Genomic DNA, 19,304 nt, shown 5'->3' with positions numbered 1-19,304 from the left:
TTTGACAAATGGAGTGTGCCTTAAAGCATGTGATGTGCTTGAATCCATTCGATTCCATCTCTTAATCAATTCGAGGAAAACTCATTACCTGAAATGATTACTTATGTACATTGCACTATTGTGCTGACCAGAGTTTGGGTTTCTTTGAAAATACGTGAGAAGAGGGACGTAAGGAAGTATCCTTTTACGTAAAGTGCTGTAAGAGAAGGCATCAAAGAATGTGACCTAAAATTCTAAGGAAACAGGCTTTTCTTACGTAAGTTCTAAAAGTAAGGACGAATACAAAGGCAGAGTAGGAGGAAAAGAGGAGACCCAGCTTGTTCTTAAGGATTTCCAGGTCATTTTCCGGCCTTTCTCAGGCTGGGTGTAAGGTTAATAAGAGGAGGCTGGTATACTGGTAGCTTCCAGCATCCGGTAGCTTGTCAACCAATGAAAGGTAAAACCCCGTCACTACAAACCTGATCAGTTAGGTATACAGTGACGTTAAACCCCTAAAAAAGTTGAGTAGGTAAGTAAGTAAGTAAACCTATTTCGGAGTGAGATGAACCAATTTTCGCAGTTCGACCCCTAAAAAGTAAAAACTGACTCTGAAACATATGGAAAGAATCATCGCGTGTCTTCTACATTCATATTTCGAGAATTCAAGACCCAACATTCACATTAAGTATACATATGAATTCGTATTTCCACATATTTATATTAATATTTTTTCACAGCACCAACAAACAACAAAAGAGTTGAAATGTCGGCACTTAGGCCAGTCAAAAGGGAATAATAAATACAAATAGAACAAAAAGGAAGACCTTCAAAGGCACCGCCTGGACCGCCTGAACAAAAGTAACCTTTCCATTAAAAGGTAGACCAAGAGCACACATGAAAAATATTTACCGTTGAACAGAAATATGAGTAGTATAAAGCACAGGTAAAAAGAACGCGGTACCTATACAGGGTGTCTCAAACTGATGTTCAAATAAATACTACATCGAAATCCAGGTCTCTTCTGACGAAATTCCTGTGTGCGGAGTCCAGTGTGTAGAACTTTTGCACCCCTTCAAATAAATAAACAACAGATGAGGAAAATGTCAACACAAAATAAGAGTAATAAATAAATAAGTACATACCTACTGAAGAACTGACCAAGTTGGGATTTTTTTTTTCTCTCTCTTTTCAAACTTCAATTCTCACAAGGCGAAAGAAACAAGTTCAATTGAACGACCAACGACAGGAAAAAAAAAAAAACTTGACAGGAACTTGGAACATGAAACTTTTTTCCTTTCAAGTTCCTCTCTCATATGACATGGAGGGTCAAGTAAAGTTCGGAATGACTGGCAGACTCTCCAGAGCTTGATAAGTACCATCAAAATCGAAAGATGCTTATACCTACACTACAGTCCACCGAAATTGAATGAAACTCAATCCATAGGTGTTGGCTCTGACCTATCAACTCGGAAATTGGTCAATTGCCGAAAAATGGTCCGGAACAGTTTTTACAAATGGTCCCGAACAGTTTTTGCAAATCGAGACTTCATATCAAGGTCATGTGGTTGAGTGGAAGAGCTCACTAAACCTGTTGATAAAACCTTTAAAAAAAGGCACATTTCACACCAAGCCACCCCTCAGGTTGCGAACCCTCTATTGTGAACTCAAGTCCGAACCAGCAAGGCCATGGGGGTTTTCACTTTCAAAAGAGTAGGTATCTATTTTTATTGTCTTTTATTTGTGCAAAGGTTTTATTTCGCATTCGCACACTTTGATGTTCCTGGGGGGGTTCCTTTTCTTGAGGTATCATTCCTCATTATCGGGTTTTTTCATGTTTTTAACAGTTCTTCGTTATTTATTTGCAAGCTGGCGTCAGCTAGGTTCGAATCCAGTCTAGGAATTGCACTATTGTGCTGACCAGAGTTTGGGTTTCTTTGAAAATACGTGAGAGAGAGGGACGTAAGGAAGTATCCTTTTACGTAAAGTGCGGTAAGAGAAGGCATCAAAGAATGTGACCTAAGATTCTAAGGAAACAGGCTTTTCTTACGTAAGTTCCAAAAGTAAGGACGAATACAAAGGCAGAGTAGGAGGAAAAGAGGAAACCCAGCTTGTTTTTAAGGATTTCAAGGTCATTTTCCAGCCTTTCTCAGGCTGGGTGTATAAGGTTAATAAGAGCAGGCTGGTAGACTGGTAGCTTCCAGCCTGCGATAGCTTGTCAACCAATGGAAGGTAAAACCCCGTCACTACAAACCTGATCAGTTAGGTATACAGTGACGTTAAACCCCTAAAAAAATTCAGTAGGTAAGTAAACCTATTTCAGAGTGAGGTGAACCAATTTTCGCAGTTCGACCCCTAAAAAGTATAAAAAGTAAAAACTGACTCTGAAACATATGGAAAGAATCATCGCGTGTCTTCTACATTCATATTTCGAGATTCTACCCCCTACACGTATCTTAACTCAAAATCTCAAAATTTTCACTTACGATAGTTCGTATTGACAGCGACGAAATGAGAATTTTGCTATCATTTTGCAAAGAGGGAGAAAAAAATTAGAGTACCTCTCAGATAACAACTATAAAAATATTGTATACTAGGTTTTACAATTTTTATTGGATTACATAAAAAAAGACATAGATAACTGACATAAGAATATTATTACAGGAGGACTGCTGTCTGAATCTCTTGCCAGTATGAACTTTTCCAAGTCAGCTTGGAATATCAACTCCATATCTGGTGAATTAATTATGGGCATGATAGGTACACTCTAGCAATGTAGGTATCACACATAGCTAACTCAAAACCCACCATGTATGGATAAATGATGTTTGATGTAGAAATAATTTTATTGTTGACCTTTGAGAATGCTCAGCAGATGTGTAGCATAGTCTCTGAGCTTTGTTAGAAGTGAATAATAATTCCTAACTGAACTGGTAGTCTTTGACCTCACCTCAGATTTTCAGATTGATCAAAAACAATGGTCCTCAGCAGTTCACTGAAGTTAAACAATGACATGCATGGTTGAAATTTGGATGGGTGGTTATTTGGGCATGTCACACTACAGCCTTAGCAGTGATGTACCTGGTCACCCATAATGTATCCAGTTTTGTGAACTTGTGGTGGATTTCACCAATGACTTAAAGAGAGATTTCACTAATGGGACCATTTTTAATAATCAAAAAAGATTTTTAAATTAGCCAAAATTGAGTTTTTACTGATCTAAAAAGGAGGATCTTTTAAAAGCTCCTCTTTGGATAATTAAAAATTCTTTTTTGGGTCATTGAATAAATTTTCCATCAGTTAAATCTCTCATTAGGTCATTGGTGAAGTCCACCATCAATCTTATTAAAAAAAAAACTCATGGCATGCCTAAGGTGACCTCACTGCACATTGGTCTGTTGTGACACACAGTTTGAGAAGTACTGTGTCAGGAAATTACTGTACCTTAAAATTAAAGGCAATATTGTGTAATCTCAATAACAATGTCAACCTACAACTGTGAACTGCTCTTGAACATTGTGATTGGTACAGAGATGATATCTTGAATGAAAAAAAAGGTACAGAAAAATACCTAAGCACTAATGGGAGCATTTTTAATAATCAAAAAAGATTTTTAAATTAGCCAAAATTGAGTTTTTAGTGATCTAAAAAGGAGGAGCTTTTAAAAACTCCTCTTTGGATAATTAAAAATTCTTTTTTGGGTCATTGAAAATTTTTCCATTAGTTAAATCTCTCATTAGGTCATTGGTGAAGTCCACCATCAATCTTATTAAAAAAAAAACTCATGGCATGCCTAAGGTGACCTCACTGCACATTGGTCTGTTGTGACACACAGTTTGAGAAGTACTGTGTCAGGAAATTACTGTACCTTAATGTTAAAGGCAATATTGTGTAATCTCAATAACAATGTCAACCTACAACTGTGAACTGTTCTTAAACATTGTGATTGTTACAGAGCTTTGTTAGAAGTGAATAATAATTCCTAACTGAACTGGTAGTCTTTGACCTCACCTCAGATTTTTCTGAGCTTTGTTAGAAGTGAATAATAATTCCTAACTGAACTGGTAGTCTTTGACCTCACCTCAGATTTTCAGATTGATCAAAAACAACGGTCCAGATTGATCAAAAACAATGGTCCCCAGCAGTTCACTGAAGTTAAACAATGACATGCATGGTTGAAATTTGGATGGGTGGTTATTTGGGCATGTCATCACTACAGCCTTAGCAGTGATGTACCTGGTCACCCATAATGTAACCAGTTTTGTGAACTTGTGGTGGATTTCACCAATGACTTAAAGAGAGATTTCACTAATGGGACCATTTTTAATAATCAAAAAAGATTTTTAAATTAGCCAAAATTGAGTTTTTACTGATCTAAAAAGGAGGATCTTTTAAAAGCTCCTCTTTGGATAATTAAAAATTCTTTTTTGGGTCATTGAATAAATTTTCCATCAGTTAAATCTCTCATTAGGTCATTGGTGAAGTCCACCATCAATCTTTTTAAAAAAAAACTCATGGCATGCCTAAGTTGACCTCACTGCACATTGGTCTGTTGTGACACACAGTTTGAGAAGTACTGTGTTAGGAAATTACTGTACCTTAAAGTTAAAGGCAATATTGTGTAATCTCAATAACAATGTCAACCTACAACTGTGAACTGCTCTTAAACATTGTGATTGGTACAGAGATGATATCTCAAATGAAAAAAAAAGGTACAGAAAAATACCTAGTACTTGAACATTTATTTAAAATAAATGTAAAAAATCTTAAACCTAAACACCTGTGTGTGTGTGACTGTCTAAGTACATTACTGCTAAGGCTAGAACAGTGATGTGCCCCAACAGTCACCCTTCCAAATGGCAACCGTACACATCTTAATTTAACTTCACTGATCTTCTGGGGACTGTTGTGTTCAATCCACACCTCTTATTACACTGTGCTAATGATGTTCTCATTGTTTTGTTTCAGAAAATCAAAGAAGGGAGCAGGCAAGAAGGAGAAGAGTGCCGAGAATGGTGTCCCAGCTGAAGATCATAACGGGGGAGACGACGCCCCAGCCAGTACCTCCGAGACCAAACCAGCTGCCAAAGACAAGAAGAAAGATGCCAAGAAGGGCGGCGCTAAGGATGCTGCCCCGGCGGCCAAAACAAAGGGGCCAGGCAAGAAAACCCTGGCAGCCATGCAGGAAGCGTTGAAGAAAATCAAAGAGGAAGAAGAGGCCGCCAAGCGGGCAGAAGAAGAACGCATCCGACAAGAAGAGGAAGAAGAGAACAGAAGACTTGAACAGTTACGACTCGAACAGGAACGGAAGGAGAAAAAGAAGGCGAAAGAGAAGGAGCGCAAGGAGAGACTGAAAGCGGAAGGCAAACTGCTGACAGCCAAACAGAAAGCGGACCGAGCGCGTGCGCAGGCGACGCTGGAGATGCTGAAAGCGCAAGGACTTATCAATGTACCTGACGCAGGCGAGAAAAAACCTCGCCCGGGCACACGGGTGAAACCTAAGAAATCGAACAAGGGGGAAGACAAATCTGCAGACGCTGATAAAAACAAGAAGACTGCGAGCAAAACGGACACTAAATCTGAGGAGGACAACAAGACGGAAACTAACGGGAAGGAGGAGGATGATATTCTGGACTCGTGGGATGTACAAGTAACTTCTGAGGAGGAAGAGGAAGAGGAGGAGGATGGGAGTGAAGAGGAGGCGAGTGAGGGAGGAAGCAAAGCCAATGGGGTGACAACGTTGGAGAAGAATGTGGCCGGGATAAGTTTGGAACATAAGGAGGAAGTTAAAGAGAAGGTAAGAAAACAGTAGTCACAGAACATAACCACAATATTAAAGAGTTTACTTATTAAAATACATATTTAGAGATAGCAAACTCTGTGGCCGAGTGGTTATTACACTAGGCTTGTACGCCCTAGGTCCCAGGTTCGATTCCCAGAGATGTCAAAGCTGGACTCGTGGGATGTACAAGTAACTTCTGAGGAGGAAGAGGAAGAGGAGGAGGATGGGAGTGAAGAGGAGGCGAGTGAGGGAGGAAATAAAGCCAATGGGGTGACAACGTTGGAGAAGAATGTGGCCGGGATAAGTTTAGAACATAAGGAGGAAGTTAAAGAGAAGGTAAGAAAACAGTAGTCACAGAACATAATTATGTGTATAACCACAATATTAAAGAGTTTACTTATTAAAATACAAGGATGGGAGTGAAGAGGAGGCGAGTGAGGGAGGAAATAAAGCCAATGGGGTGACAACGTTGGAGAAGAATGTGGCCGGGATAAGTTTGGAACATAGGGAGGAAGTTAAAGAGAAGGTAAGAAAACAGTAGTCATAGAACATAATTATGTGTATAACCACAATATTAAAGAGTTTACTTATTAAAATACATATTTAGATATAGCAAACTCTGTGGCCGAGTGGTTATTACACTAGACTTGTACGCCCTAGGTCCCAGGTTCGATTCTAAGAGATGTCAAAGTTTTTTTCGGCTCTGCGCTTGGGGTGCACTCAGCCTCGTGAAGACAATTGAGTAGCTCCTTAATCGAGTAGCGACGTAACTTACCCGTATAAAATGATGATACGAGTAGATAGTAAAAGCACTTAGTAATCCTCTGATACCCACTAAAGTTGAGAAGAAGCTCTCTGCTTTACCACAAAGATTCATGATTTAATTTTTACTTTCTATTACCGTACTAATGTTTTTGATTTTGTTTCAGGCGGTGTTCAACAAGAGAAGAGAGAAGATTGAGGAAAATCCAGAGGATGAGAATTTCATGAGAGCGGCCATAGTGTGTGTTCTGGGACATGTAGATACAGGTAAGCCTGGTTACATATTGGAGAAGAACTTGAAAGTAAAAGAAGTGAGGAAAAGTATTTTTTTTTCCATGAGGAGCCTTATTTATGTGCCTATTTTTCTTTTCAAGATTTTTTTTCCCAACATTTTCAGTAGGCACGGTTGGTTCAGTAGGCACGCGCTTGCTTGCCATGCAGAAGGTCCCTGGTTCAAATCCCACCATCGACAAAAATTTGTACTCGTCTTTCGATTGCAAACATTTCAACGGGTTACTTTCTGGTGTTCTCGTGTTGACCCAGCACTTTTTTTCCATTTTTTTTTTTTTTTTTTTTTTTTCAAATGAGAATATTGCTATCATTTTGCAAAGAGGGAGAAAAAAAATTAGAGTACCTCTCAGATAACTATAAAAATATTGTATACTAGGTTTTACAATTTTTATTGGATTAGATAAAAAAAGACATAGATAGCTGACATTAGAATATTATTACAGGAGGACTGCTGTCTGAATCTCTTGCTAGACTGGGTGCTCATGTGACCGGCATTGATCCAAGTGAAGTCCTTGTCAAAGTAGCATCTGCCCATGCCAAAGCTAATGTTGCCAAACCTCCCAACTACATTGTATCCAACATAGAAAACTTTGCCAAGGATAATAAGCACAAATTTGACGTAGTAGTCATGTCAGAGGTTATTGAACATATTCAGAACAAGAGAATGTTCCTTAATTATAGTCTGGAAACTCTGAAACCTAGAGGATCACTCATTGTCACTACTCCTCAGAAGTCTTTCATCTCATATCTGGGTGAGTATAGAACTAAAAATTATTTATTGTAAGGTTTTCACCAGTCTGCCATAATGTTGTAGTGGTCAAGACACTTGCCTAGTGAACAGGAGGGCATTGGTTTAATCCCAGGTGAGGTATGGAATATTATATTATTTTAATACAGGTTGATAATTTTACCTCAGTACTAATCTACTAATAGTAGCTAGTAGTCAAGTCCCATGGCATATTGGTCACTGCACTTACCTTGCACGCGGGAGACCTGGGTTTGATTCCCGGTGGGGTCAAGAAATTTGTATTATGCAAATGATTGATTCCATGACTGGCTGTTGAGGGGCCCACTCAGCCTTGTGAGGAAAATAAGTAGCTATGACATATAAATGCACATAAGAGTATAGAACTAAAAATTATTTATTGTAAGGTTTTCACCAGTCTGCCATGATGTTGTAGTGGTCAAGACACTTGCCTAGTGAACAGGGGGGCATTGGTTTAATCCCAGGTGAGGTATGGAATATTATATTTAATACAGGTTGATAAGTTTACCTCAGTACTAATCTACTAATAGTAGCTAGTATTCAAGTCCCATGGCATATTGGTCACTGCACTCACCTTGCACACGGGAGACCTGGGTTTGATTCCCGGCGGGGTCAAGAAATTTGTATTATGCAAATAATTGATACCATGACTGGCTGTTGCGGGGCCCACTCAGCCTTGTGAGGAAAATGAGTAGCTATGACATATAAATGCACATAGCAACCAGTGGCCAGAATGGTAGGTAAACATTGGATTTTAGGATTATTGAGATATTGGGAAAATCCTACAATGCTGCAGTGAGCACCAAAGTTGTGACATAAAACACAAAGAAACTGCATTTACATTTACATAATAGAGTTAACTCTCACTCCCATATATCATGTGGTTGGGTGGAAGAGCTCACTAAACCTGTCGATAAAACCTTTAAAAAAGGCACATTTCACACCAAGCCACCCCTCAGGTTGCGAACTCTCTATTGTGAACTCAAGTCCGAACCAGCAAGGCCATGGGGGTTTCCACTTTCAAAAAAGTAGGTATCTATTTTTATTGTCTTTTATTTGTGCAAAGGTTTTATTTCGCATTCGCACACTTTGATGTTCCTCGGGGGTTCCTTTTCTTGAGGTATCATTCTTCATCATCGGGTTTTTTCATGTTTTTAACAGTTCTTCGTTATTTATTTGCAAGCTGGCGTCAGCTAGGTTCGAATCCAGTCTAGGAATTGCATTATTGTGCTGACCAGAGTTTGGGTTTCTTAGAAAATACGTGAGAAGAGGGACGTAAGGAAGTAGGTATCCTTTTACGTAAAGTGCGGTAAGAGAAGGCATCAAAGAATGTGACCTAAGATTCTAAGGAAACAGGCTTTTCTTACGTAAGTTCTAAAAGTAAGGACAAATACAAAGGCAGAGTAGGAGGAAAAGAGGAAACCCAGCTTGTTTTTAAGGATTTCCAGGTCATTTTCCAGCCTTTCTCAGGCTGGGTGTAAGGTTAATAAGAGGAGGCTGGTAGCCTGGTAGCTTCCGATAGCTTGTCAACCAATCGAAGGTAAAACCCCGTCACTACAAACCTGATCAGTACGGTATACAGTGACGGAAAGAGAGAGAGAGAAAGAGAGAGAGAGAAAGAGAGAGAGAGAGAAAGAGAGAGAGAGAAAGAGAGAGAGAGAGAGAAAGAGAGAAAGAGAGAGAGAGAGAAAGAGAGAGAGTGAAAGAGAGAGAGAGAAAGAGAGAGAGAGAGAGAAAGAGAGAGAGAGAGAGAGAAAGAGAGAGATTTTGGTGTGGTGGCTGTGGATGAGGAAAATGTCAACACAAAATAAGAGTAATAAATAAATAAGTACATACCTACCTACTGAAGAACTGACCAAGTTGGGATTTTTTTTCTCTCTCTCTTTTCAAACTTCAATTCTCACAAGACGAAAGAAACAAGTTCAATTGAACGACCAACGACAGGAGAAAAAAAAAGAAAAAAATTCGACAGAAACTTGGAACATGAAACTTTTTTTCTTTCAAGTTCCTCTCTCATATTATGACATGGAGGGTCAAGTAAAGTTCGGAATGCCTACAGACTCTGCAGAGCTTGATAAGCACCATCAAAATCGAAAGATGCTTATACCTACACTACAGTCCACCGAAATTGAATGAATAGATACGAATGAAACTCAATCCATAGGTGTTGTTGCTCTGACCTATCAACTCGGAAATTGGTCAATTGCCGAAAAATGGTCCGGAACAGTTTTTGCAAATCGTCCGGAACAGTTTTTGCAAATCGTCCGGAACAGTTTTTGCAAATCGTCCGGAACAGTTTTTGCAAATCGAGACTTCACATCAAGGTCATTTGGTTGGGTGGAAGAGCTCACTAAACCTGTCGATAAAACCTTTAAAAAAGGCACATTTCACACCAAGCCACCCCTCAGGTTGCAAACTCTCTACATATAGTGAACTCAAGTCCGAACCAACAAGGCCATGGGGGTTTCCACTTTCAAAAAAGTAGGTATCCCAATAATTGATATTTGACAGTAATTCATTATTTGTGATTAATTGATTATTTGGATTGATTCAACATCAAATAAGAGTGATTTCATTACATAACTGCCATGTCTCATAATCTAACTGTAAACAAAAACCTCCCTTCATTAGTTGACTAAAAAGTGAACAAGATTCTCTTTCATGGTAATCATTTCATTTACTTTAACTGTAGCTCCAATGTAAAAGAGTCATCATATCAATAGGAGGCTAATTTCTTGAGTTTCAGTAATTTTTTGGTGCAAAAACTTTTTGTAAGTATTAAGCTAATTCAAAAGCTTTGGTGCAAATGACCCACTGTCTGTACTGCTAAAACGTCTTGAAGGAAAAAGCTATTTCAGTCACTCTTAGCATAAGTAGGTACCTATGTGAATTGTGCATATATGAATTATCCAATTTAATTTTGTATTTCCTATGTTCACAGGTCAAAGTTCAGAAAATGAAAATATTTGACACAGCAACAATGTATGTTCTAATATTATCTCATAACAAATTTCTACTCAATCTAGTCAGAGCTCAAGTGAGTTCAAGATCAGTCCACAGTACAACGACCATCTCAACCGTTATCAATGAAGAAGTGTCCAAACATACAAGACTTGCACAATCATGGTGGGATCCTAAAGGGCCAATGAAAGCATTGCACACAATGAATTCTGTACGGATACCATTTATCAAAAATAGTCTGTTGAATACAGGTGTGCTCTTTTTTTTGCTTGGTTATTTTCGCTCAAATAGTTTTTCTGATGACATCATTTCGTACACAATCTAGCTGATTCATGAACATTATCACTCTGGTAAGAATCATTATCATAAGCATAAACATACTGAAATATACTTGACATACGATAGTGAAATGTTTATTACCCCGCTATCTGACCCTGCCAAGTACCTACTTCATTTTATGAAGGCCCGGCCCAATTCGATGCGAAGGATTGACTGAATGAGGCCACATGCCACAATCTTGAATCAAGTGGTGTAATTTCCTTTCGCAATTGTCATTGTACTTAGTATAGTGATGGGAAATTAAGGAGCACGGCAGCGCTTCACCCTGCCAAGACAGCAAAGTTTGACAGTGCTACTAGAGATATTATACACCACAGAGAAAGTAGCCATTTTCAGGTATGTAAGGTAAACAAAAATAATCGGACTAGTCTAGAACAATGATGGTTTGCCTAGATTATAAAAGCTATAAATCAATTGCCTAAAACAACCCAGGCAATTTCTATCTGTTTCAAATTAGTTAAATTAATAATACTTAAAATGATAATATTGATAATAATAAAAACAGACAAAATACAAATTAGTTCTCTGAGTCAATTATGAGATTGGGATATTGTCAATTTGAAAACACCCACGCATCCTTCGATCTGAGGAGAATCCACATATGGATATATTCAAGTTCTTCCACTATTGCAGCCATATTTTACATTCTTTGTAGCCACATTTACAAGCTTTGTATCATATGATTTGGCTTTAGAGTAGGTACTTTTTAAACCATTTTAGATTTTGGACCTGATGGTCATTCCAATATTTTTTTTAGGTAAGTAGGTAGGTATTTTCAACTTTCAAAATAATACTTAGATAGGTATTACTTACTTTTACTTCGAGAATAAAAATTCGTTTAGGTTCAGAGTAAATGCGTCCATAAAAAAGATAAAAGTTTAGCTTATTGCCTGCTCTTATCTTTTAGTATTATGGCAATGGCATTGGCAGGCATTCATATAAAAGGCTGTCTTCAGTTTTCATCAAATAGAAATAGAGTTCCATTTTTTTTTATTATTATTATTTTTTCATATGAACCCCCCCTTTTTAAAAAAAAAAATAATAATAATTATCAATTTAATTAAAAAGTTGCAAATCAAAACTGATATTTCTACTAGGGTAAACTAAGTACTTATGTACCAAAAAAGCACCATTGCAATCTACCCTCCTAAAAACTACAACTTAAGGAATACAGAATAAGTATCTACTGATACAAAATATGTATGTAGGTACCTACCAAAGTATTCTGAAAAGCTAAAAAACTTGGCAAGAAACTTAGCTGCCTATTTTAGTGTTTTAGAGCTTAAAAGAAGGTGTAGTAGCATATTATCACTAGAATTGTGTCCTATGAAAAACTATCAATTATTTACTTCTGTTCAAACATAAATACAAATTAAATCCTTTAGTGATATTGAATAATTCAATAAAATATTATTATATTGGAATGATTTTCTTTCCCAAAATCTATACAGGTAGCTTTGTTTGTTTAAAAAAAGTCTACCTCCTAATACATGGTACCTACAGTAGGTAGGTTCCTAGTTGCACAAGTTCACAAAATTTGGTTTTGTAATAATTTACGAATACAAAATCTCTAAAGATTTCCCTTTTTCATAATACCAGCAGATTCATTCAACCTTGAAAGTAGAATGTTTACCGTTGTTGTAACCTTTCTACGTTGAAAGAACTATTGCCATGTGAAGATGTGAATATGGTTTGAGTAAAAACAACTAAGAATTGCAACCAGGGTAGCAGGAAGGGAGTACTTATAACACGTTTTGTACTTATAACATCACCCCCTTTAGGAATGAAGCCCACAAGTAAAGTGATACCTTAGCTGCCTATTTTAGTGTTTTAGAGCTTAAAAGAAGGTGTAGTAGCATATTATCACTAGAATTGTGTCCTATGAAAAACTATCAATTAGTTACTTCTGTTCAAATAAATACAAATTAAATCCTTTAGTGATATTGAATAATTCAATAAAATATTATTATATTGGAATGATTTTCTTTCCTAAAATCTAGACAGGTAGCTTTGTTTGTTTAAAAAAAGTCTACCTCCTAATACATGGTACCTACAGTAGGTAGGTACCTAGTTGCACAAGTCCACAAAATTTGGTTTTGTAATAATTTACGAATACAAAATCTCTAAAGATTTCCCTTTTTCATAATACCAGCAGATTCATTCAACCTTGAAAGTAGAATGATTACCGTTGTTGTAACCTTTCTATAATCTCTAAAGATTTCCCTTTTTCATAATACCAGCAGATTCATTCAACCTTGAAAGTAGAATGTTTACCGTTGTTGTAACCTTTCTATATGGTTGTGCAGAAGTGAAGACAGTTGGGAATCGGGAATTGATCGTGCCCATGCTGGTATTGATGATGATGGAAGATTGATATTTGACATCACTGAACGTATTTGATCTTCATCTATTTGAATATCACTGGATCTTGTTTCGGCATACAGGTTTATCGTTTCTTGAATATGTTCTTGAGAATGATCATTTGATGAATCTGAAATGAAAAACATAAAAGGCATTCTAAGTAAGTAGACTGTAGGTAAATAAATAAATTTTACCCATTTATTAGTCAAATAAGTAATAAATACAGTACCTACTCACTCGCAAGAAACTTTTTTTTTTGCAAAGTGAATAATTTCATTTAAAAATAATTTGCATAATAGCTAGTAGTTTACTTACAAGCAAGGGAATATAATAGCTATTAAAAATGAGAGGAAAAAATATCTAAATTAATGTTGAGTCTAATACCAGGAAAAAACTTGGCAAAAACTTTGGTTTCAATCTTTCAATGTGGAAAACGCAAGTCAGAATAAGTTATGTATTTACATAAGTACCTACATATGAGTAGGTACATATTTGTAGAAGTTATTTATGTACATATGTATATCATTCAGAGTAGGTACATATTTGTATTTTAGAGGGTAATTGAATAATTGTATTCAAAATGCAGGTAGGTACGTAGTTCTCTTGTGAAGTCAGGCAAAACAAAAAGAAAGAAATTTGTAGGTAGGTATATATAAAAAAAAACTCACTTATGCCAACTGAAAAAAAAGAGTTATTCAGAAAGAAGGTACACATGCCCATTTTCTGGAGTCAGACAATCAGACAAAAAACAAAAATTATTTATGCCCTGGCATATTCTGGCATAAACCAGCCAAACTAAACGAAGAGTAGGTATCTGGTGCATCCATCTTCTAATCAACTTGATCTAAACACAAAATACCTGCAAACCAGTTCCCAACCAAATGCAGGTTGAGGCACATTCAAGATTCCACACACACAGATCCTACACTCACGAGCGAAAAGTTTGGGACGTTTATCAATTGACCAATCATGTTAGCTTGGTTGGTAGTATAGAATATACCTTGTTTATCCTGCTCGAATGAGACTAAAAAGTCCCTTTACCCCAGCAGTCTAAACAAGGTCTCGTTTATTTTATGGGTTAAATATACCTAACATGGTATAACAAAATTTTAGGACCTTGCTTAATTAAAAAAAAAGGTTTTGGTAGCGCGTCTGTCTGGGACAGATTGAGTTTGGGACGTTTTTCAATACCAATCATATGTTAGCTTGGTTGGTAGCGCGTCTGCCTTGTAAGCGCTAGGCCACTGGTTCGATTCCCGCTCGGGACGGATTTTATCCTGAAGGGATAATGATAATGTTCGTTCTCGGAACGGCTGGCTTTCGGATTGAGTTTGGGACGTTTTTCAATACCAATCCATATGTTAGCTTGGTTGGTAGCGCGTCTGCCTTGTAAGCGCTAGGCCACGGGTTCGATTCCCTCTCGGGGCGGATTTTATCCTGAAGGGATAATAACAATATTCGTTCTCGGAACGGAATGATAATGTTCGTTCTCGGAACGGCTGGCTTTCTCCTATCCTGTCTTCCTTCTCTCTTCGATTTCGGTCATTGCTATCAGAGGAATGGAAACAGGTCCGAAATTTTTGCATTTGAGTGTAGTTTCTACATTATGTACCTAGGTTGATTCTCCGGATAGTTATGTACCTACAAGGTTTTGTTTTGTTCTGGTCATAATAATATTATCAAAAAAAGACCTCTCCGTCTCTCTCTCTCTCTCTCTCTCTCTCTCTCCCAGCCTGTACGGGGTGTATCGAAATTCGGTCTTCTCAAAGCGCTTGGGGTGCACTCAGCCTCGTGAAGACAATTGAGTAGCTCCTTAATCGAGTAGCGACGTAACTTACCCGTATAAAATGATGATAGGAGTAGATAGTAAAAGCACTTGGTAATCCTCTGATACCCACTAAAGTTGTGAAGAAGCTCTCTGCTTTACCACAAAGATTCATGATTTGATTTTTACTTTCTATTACCGTACTAATGTTTTTGATTTTGTTTCAGGCGGTGTTCAACAAGAGAAGAGAGAAGATAGAGGAAAATCCAGAGGATGAGAATTTCATGAGAGCGGCCATAGTGTGTGTTCTGGGACATGTTGATACAGGTAAGCCTGGTTACATATTGGGGAAGAACTTGAAAGTAAAAGAAGTGAGGAAAAGTATGTTTTTTTTTCATGAGGAGCCTTATTTATGAGCCTATTTTTCTTCTCAACATTTTTATATTCCTGTTCCGTCCTGCCCAAAAGCGTTCCGTACTTTCTAAAATTAATTTTCCATGACATATTTCTGTGGCATACTTGACCTATTTTAGGGGCTTGAAACAAGGAACCAAGACCATTTCTTTCAGTCAAGTGAAAACCATTACTCTTTTTTTTCTTTCCTAGAATTAACTGGTACCTACTTGACATGCTATCCCGTTTTCCTCGTTTACCATAAACTAATATGAATAGTAAACTTGTATGTATTACCTTAACCTCTCAAATATCTATGATCTTATTCAGACTGAGGGAGTAAAGGGACTTTTCAGTCTCATCCTAGTGGTATAAATGAGGTCTATTCTATTCTAATATAAATTTCTCATTTCTCCTCATCTCCGCAGGGAAAACCAAGATCCTGGACAAGCTCCGTCGTACCAACGTCCAAGATGGTGAGGCGGGGGGTATCACGCAGCAAATCGGCGCCACGAACGTTCCAGCCGATGCTATCCGAGAAAACACGAAGCACGTTCGGGGCCCTGGGGGCGAGGTGGGGGGCCCCGGGCCTCTGGAAATCCCCGGGTTACTTATTATCGACACCCCTGGCCACGAGAGTTTCTCAAACCTGAGGAACCGAGGCTCCTCCCTATGTGATATAGCTATCCTAGTAGTAGATATTATGCACGGGCTAGAACCGCAGACGATAGAGAGTATCAATATTCTCAAGTCTAAGAAGACGCCGTTCGTCGTGGCACTCAACAAGATAGACCGTCTCTATAACTGGAACACAATGAACAGGCGGGATGTGAGAGACATCATCAAATCCCAGGAGTCTAGCGTGCAGAGTGAGTTCGAGACGAGATTCAAGGAAGTCTGCATTCAGTTCTCAGATTAGTGGGTCATGATCATCCTTAAGCCTCTATTTACTGATCAGATTCATTAGCTTTGTTTGAGGTGCACTAACTTGATAAATATGGAGTTGAATGACAAGTGTAGATGTGTCAGTTGATGTTGACCCACTGGCATATATCCCATCAGAGTCTCTAGTTATCTAGGGGTCTCTGAAAATAAAGTAACATACTAAAAATATTGTCCTATAATTAGGATAATTGTAGGCTTTTAAGAGGTTTGATAGAGGGAACTGTAACTGCTAAGGTCTTATTATTCCAAAATAAAGAGAGAAGAAAGACAGGGATAGGAGAGAGCCAGTCGTTCCAAGAACAAACTTTATCCATTCAGGATTTTTTTTTTTTTACTGATGTGTCATCACCACCTACAATTTATAAAAGGGGGATTACCTACATTCAGGCCTTTATCTCAATGAAGAACATTCATTTTTCTGATTGCAACAAGTTGCATAAATTATACAGTATGAACTTTTCCAAGTCAGCTTGGAATATCAACTCCATATCTGGTGAATTAATTATGGGCATGATACATACACTCTAGCAATGTATCACACATAGCTGACTCAAAACCCACCATGTATGGATAAATAATGTTTGATGTAGAAATAATTTTATTGTTGACCTTTGAGCATGCTCAGCAGATGTGTAGCATATAGTATGAACTTTTCCAAGTCAGCTTGGAATATCAACTCCATATCTGGTGAATTAACTATGGGCATGATAGGTACGCTCTAGCAATGTATCACACATAGCTGACTCAAAACCCACCATGTATGGATAAATGATGTTTGATGTAGAAATAATTTTATTGTTGACCTTTGAGCTCACAAGACGGTCGAGTCTGCGAGGAAGGGCCAGGAGATTTGTATCAAGATTGAACCCATACCGGGCGAGGCGCCGAAAATGTTCGGGCGACATTTCGACGAGAACGATTTCCTAGTGAGCAAGATTTCCAGACAGAGTATTGACGCGTGTAAGGATTACTTCAGAGACGATCTGCAGAAGACGGACTGGCAACTGATGGTGGATTTGAAGAAGGTGTTCCAGATTTTGTAACCGGGAACCTGGCTTGTGGACTAGAGGTTTGAATGAGTGAGTTATTACAACTACTCTTTTCATTAGACTACCAAGGCCGGGGGCCACAAAGCGTGTTTAAACTCGGTTTAAGTTTGTTGCATTAAACAAGATTAACTCTCAGATTAAGCCATCTGTTTGATTAATTTTTAAAAATTACAAAAAATTTAGCCAGATTGCTTAAACCGAGATGAAGTTTAAACTTCAACGGAGTTTAAACTTCAGCAAGTTTAAACTCACACTGTGGACCCGGACTAGTTAATTGAATGTTAAATTAATGCCAGACGCTAGTTACCTACCAAGGCCGGGGGCCACAAAGCGTGTTTAAACTCGGTTTAAGTTTGTTGCATTAAACAAGATTAACTCTCAGATTAAGCCATCTGATTGATTAATTTTTAAAAATTACAAAAAAATTAGCCAGATTGCTTAAACCGAGATAAAGTTTAAACGGAGTTTAAACTCACACTGTGGACCCGGACTAGTTAATTGAATGTTAAATTAATGCCAGACGCTAGTTAATGAGTCAGATCCTAAATCCCTACAAGAGTGAGTTACATAAAATTATATTAGAATCTGATAGCAACCTCCGTGGCCGAGTGGGTATCACACTAGGCTTGCACGCATAAGGTCCGGGTTCGATCCCCGGTGGAGCTGAGGTTTTTATCGGCTCTGTGCTTGGAGTTCGGGGTGCACTCAGCCTCGTGAGGATAATTGAGTAGCTACTTTAATAAAGTAGCGGCCAGTGGCGGCATTACCAGAGTAAAACGCGCTAGTTACTTAATGAGTCAGATCCTAAATCCCTACAAGAGTGAGTTACATAATTATATTAGGATCTGATAGCAACCTCCATGGCCGAGTGGGTATCACACTAGGCTTGCACGCAGGAGGTCCGGGTTCGATTCCCGGTGAAGCGGAGATTTTTTTTCGGTTCTGTGCTTGGAGTTCGGGGTGCACTCAGCCTCGTGAGGATAATTGAGTAGCTACTTTAATCAAGTAGCGGCCAGTGGCGGCATTACCAGAGTAAAAAAAATTATAGATATAAATGGTACAGGAGGCTCTTGGTAATGCTGTGATATCCACAAAAATTGTGAAGAAGCTCTCAGCTTCACCACAAATAAATCATGATTTAGATATTAGCATCTGATTCATTGACTGAGTAGATCACTGAAAAGAGTTGTTCTTTCCAACTCACTCACTTTTCAGTGCATAAAAAAACGTTGTAATTTTTTTCAAAGTGATTCCTTTCAATTTGTACCCCAGAATATTGACTAGGAAATGAAATTTCTAAAGCATTTTGTGTTCCAGATTTTGTAACCGGGAACCTGGGCTGTGGAACGAGAGATGTGTAAAGTGAGTTATAACAGCTACTCTTTTCATTAGACTACCAAGGCCGGAGGCCACAAAGTGAGTTTAGATATTAGTGCTTTATTTAGAGTGTCGAATTTGGACATGTAGTCCCTTTATCTCAACAGTTCAATATTGCACCACTTTGGTTTAAACTCGGTTTAAGTTACCCTCTCGGATGAAGCAATCTGATTGGTTGATTTTTAAAAATTCCAAAAAATTTAGCCAGATTGCTTAAACCGAGATTAAAACTTAAACGGAGTTTAAACTCACACTGCGTCCCCGGACCTTGATGAATTGAATGTTAAATTAACACCAGAGACGCCAGTTAATGATTCACATCCTAAATCCCTACAAGAGTGAATTACATAATTATATTAGGATCTGATAGCAACCTCCGTGGCGGAGTGGGTATCACACTAGGCTTGCACGCAGGAGGTCCGGGTTCGATTCCCGGTGGTTTTTTTTTTTTTTTTCAAAAATGTCAAATGTAAAGGAACTTAACCAATAATATCCATTCTCCCACAAATGTTTTCAAAAATAAATTTAATCCAAAAG

At 38.0% G+C, this 19,304-nt stretch overlaps 1 protein-coding gene and 1 long non-coding RNA gene across 2 annotated transcripts; both read left to right on the top strand.

Annotated features, from left to right (window-relative positions):
• Window positions 1-902: 902 nt before the first annotated feature.
• Window positions 903-17,568, top strand: LOC103520872 (eukaryotic translation initiation factor 5B-like). Its single transcript, XM_008485972.3, has 7 exons — window positions 903-922; window positions 4,945-5,773; window positions 5,903-6,094; window positions 6,688-6,787; window positions 15,825-16,314; window positions 16,774-16,789; window positions 17,160-17,568. Exons 1-7 carry the CDS (start codon window positions 903-905, stop codon window positions 17,382-17,384), a joined length of 1,872 nt encoding a protein of 623 aa, XP_008484194.2. The 3' UTR covers window positions 17,385-17,568.
• LOC113472220 lies at window positions 10,075-10,722 on the top strand. Its single transcript, XR_003394635.1, has 2 exons — window positions 10,075-10,241; window positions 10,519-10,722. It is a non-coding gene; the product is annotated as an uncharacterized LOC113472220 (long non-coding RNA).
• Window positions 17,569-19,304: the final 1,736 nt, after the last annotated feature.

Source organism: Diaphorina citri, unplaced genomic scaffold (genome assembly GCF_000475195.1).
Source record: "Diaphorina citri unplaced genomic scaffold, Diaci psyllid genome assembly version 1.1 scaffold72, whole genome shotgun sequence".
Lineage (NCBI taxonomy): Eukaryota > Metazoa > Arthropoda > Insecta > Hemiptera > Psyllidae > Diaphorina > Diaphorina citri.
Note: the sequence above shows the minus strand (reverse complement) of the source record. Positions and strands in the feature narration are given on the sequence as shown.

Coding starts and splice junctions, on each gene's coding strand:
- LOC103520872 (XM_008485972.3), top strand. CDS start 903: ATGAGTAGTATAAAGCACAG. Junction 6,095..6,687: donor AGGAGGAAGTTAAAGAGAAG/GTAAGAAAACAG, acceptor ATTTTGTTTCAG/GCGGTGTTCAACAAGAGAAG. Junction 6,788..15,824: donor TCTGGGACATGTAGATACAG/GTAAGCCTGGTT, acceptor TCATCTCCGCAG/GGAAAACCAAGATCCTGGAC.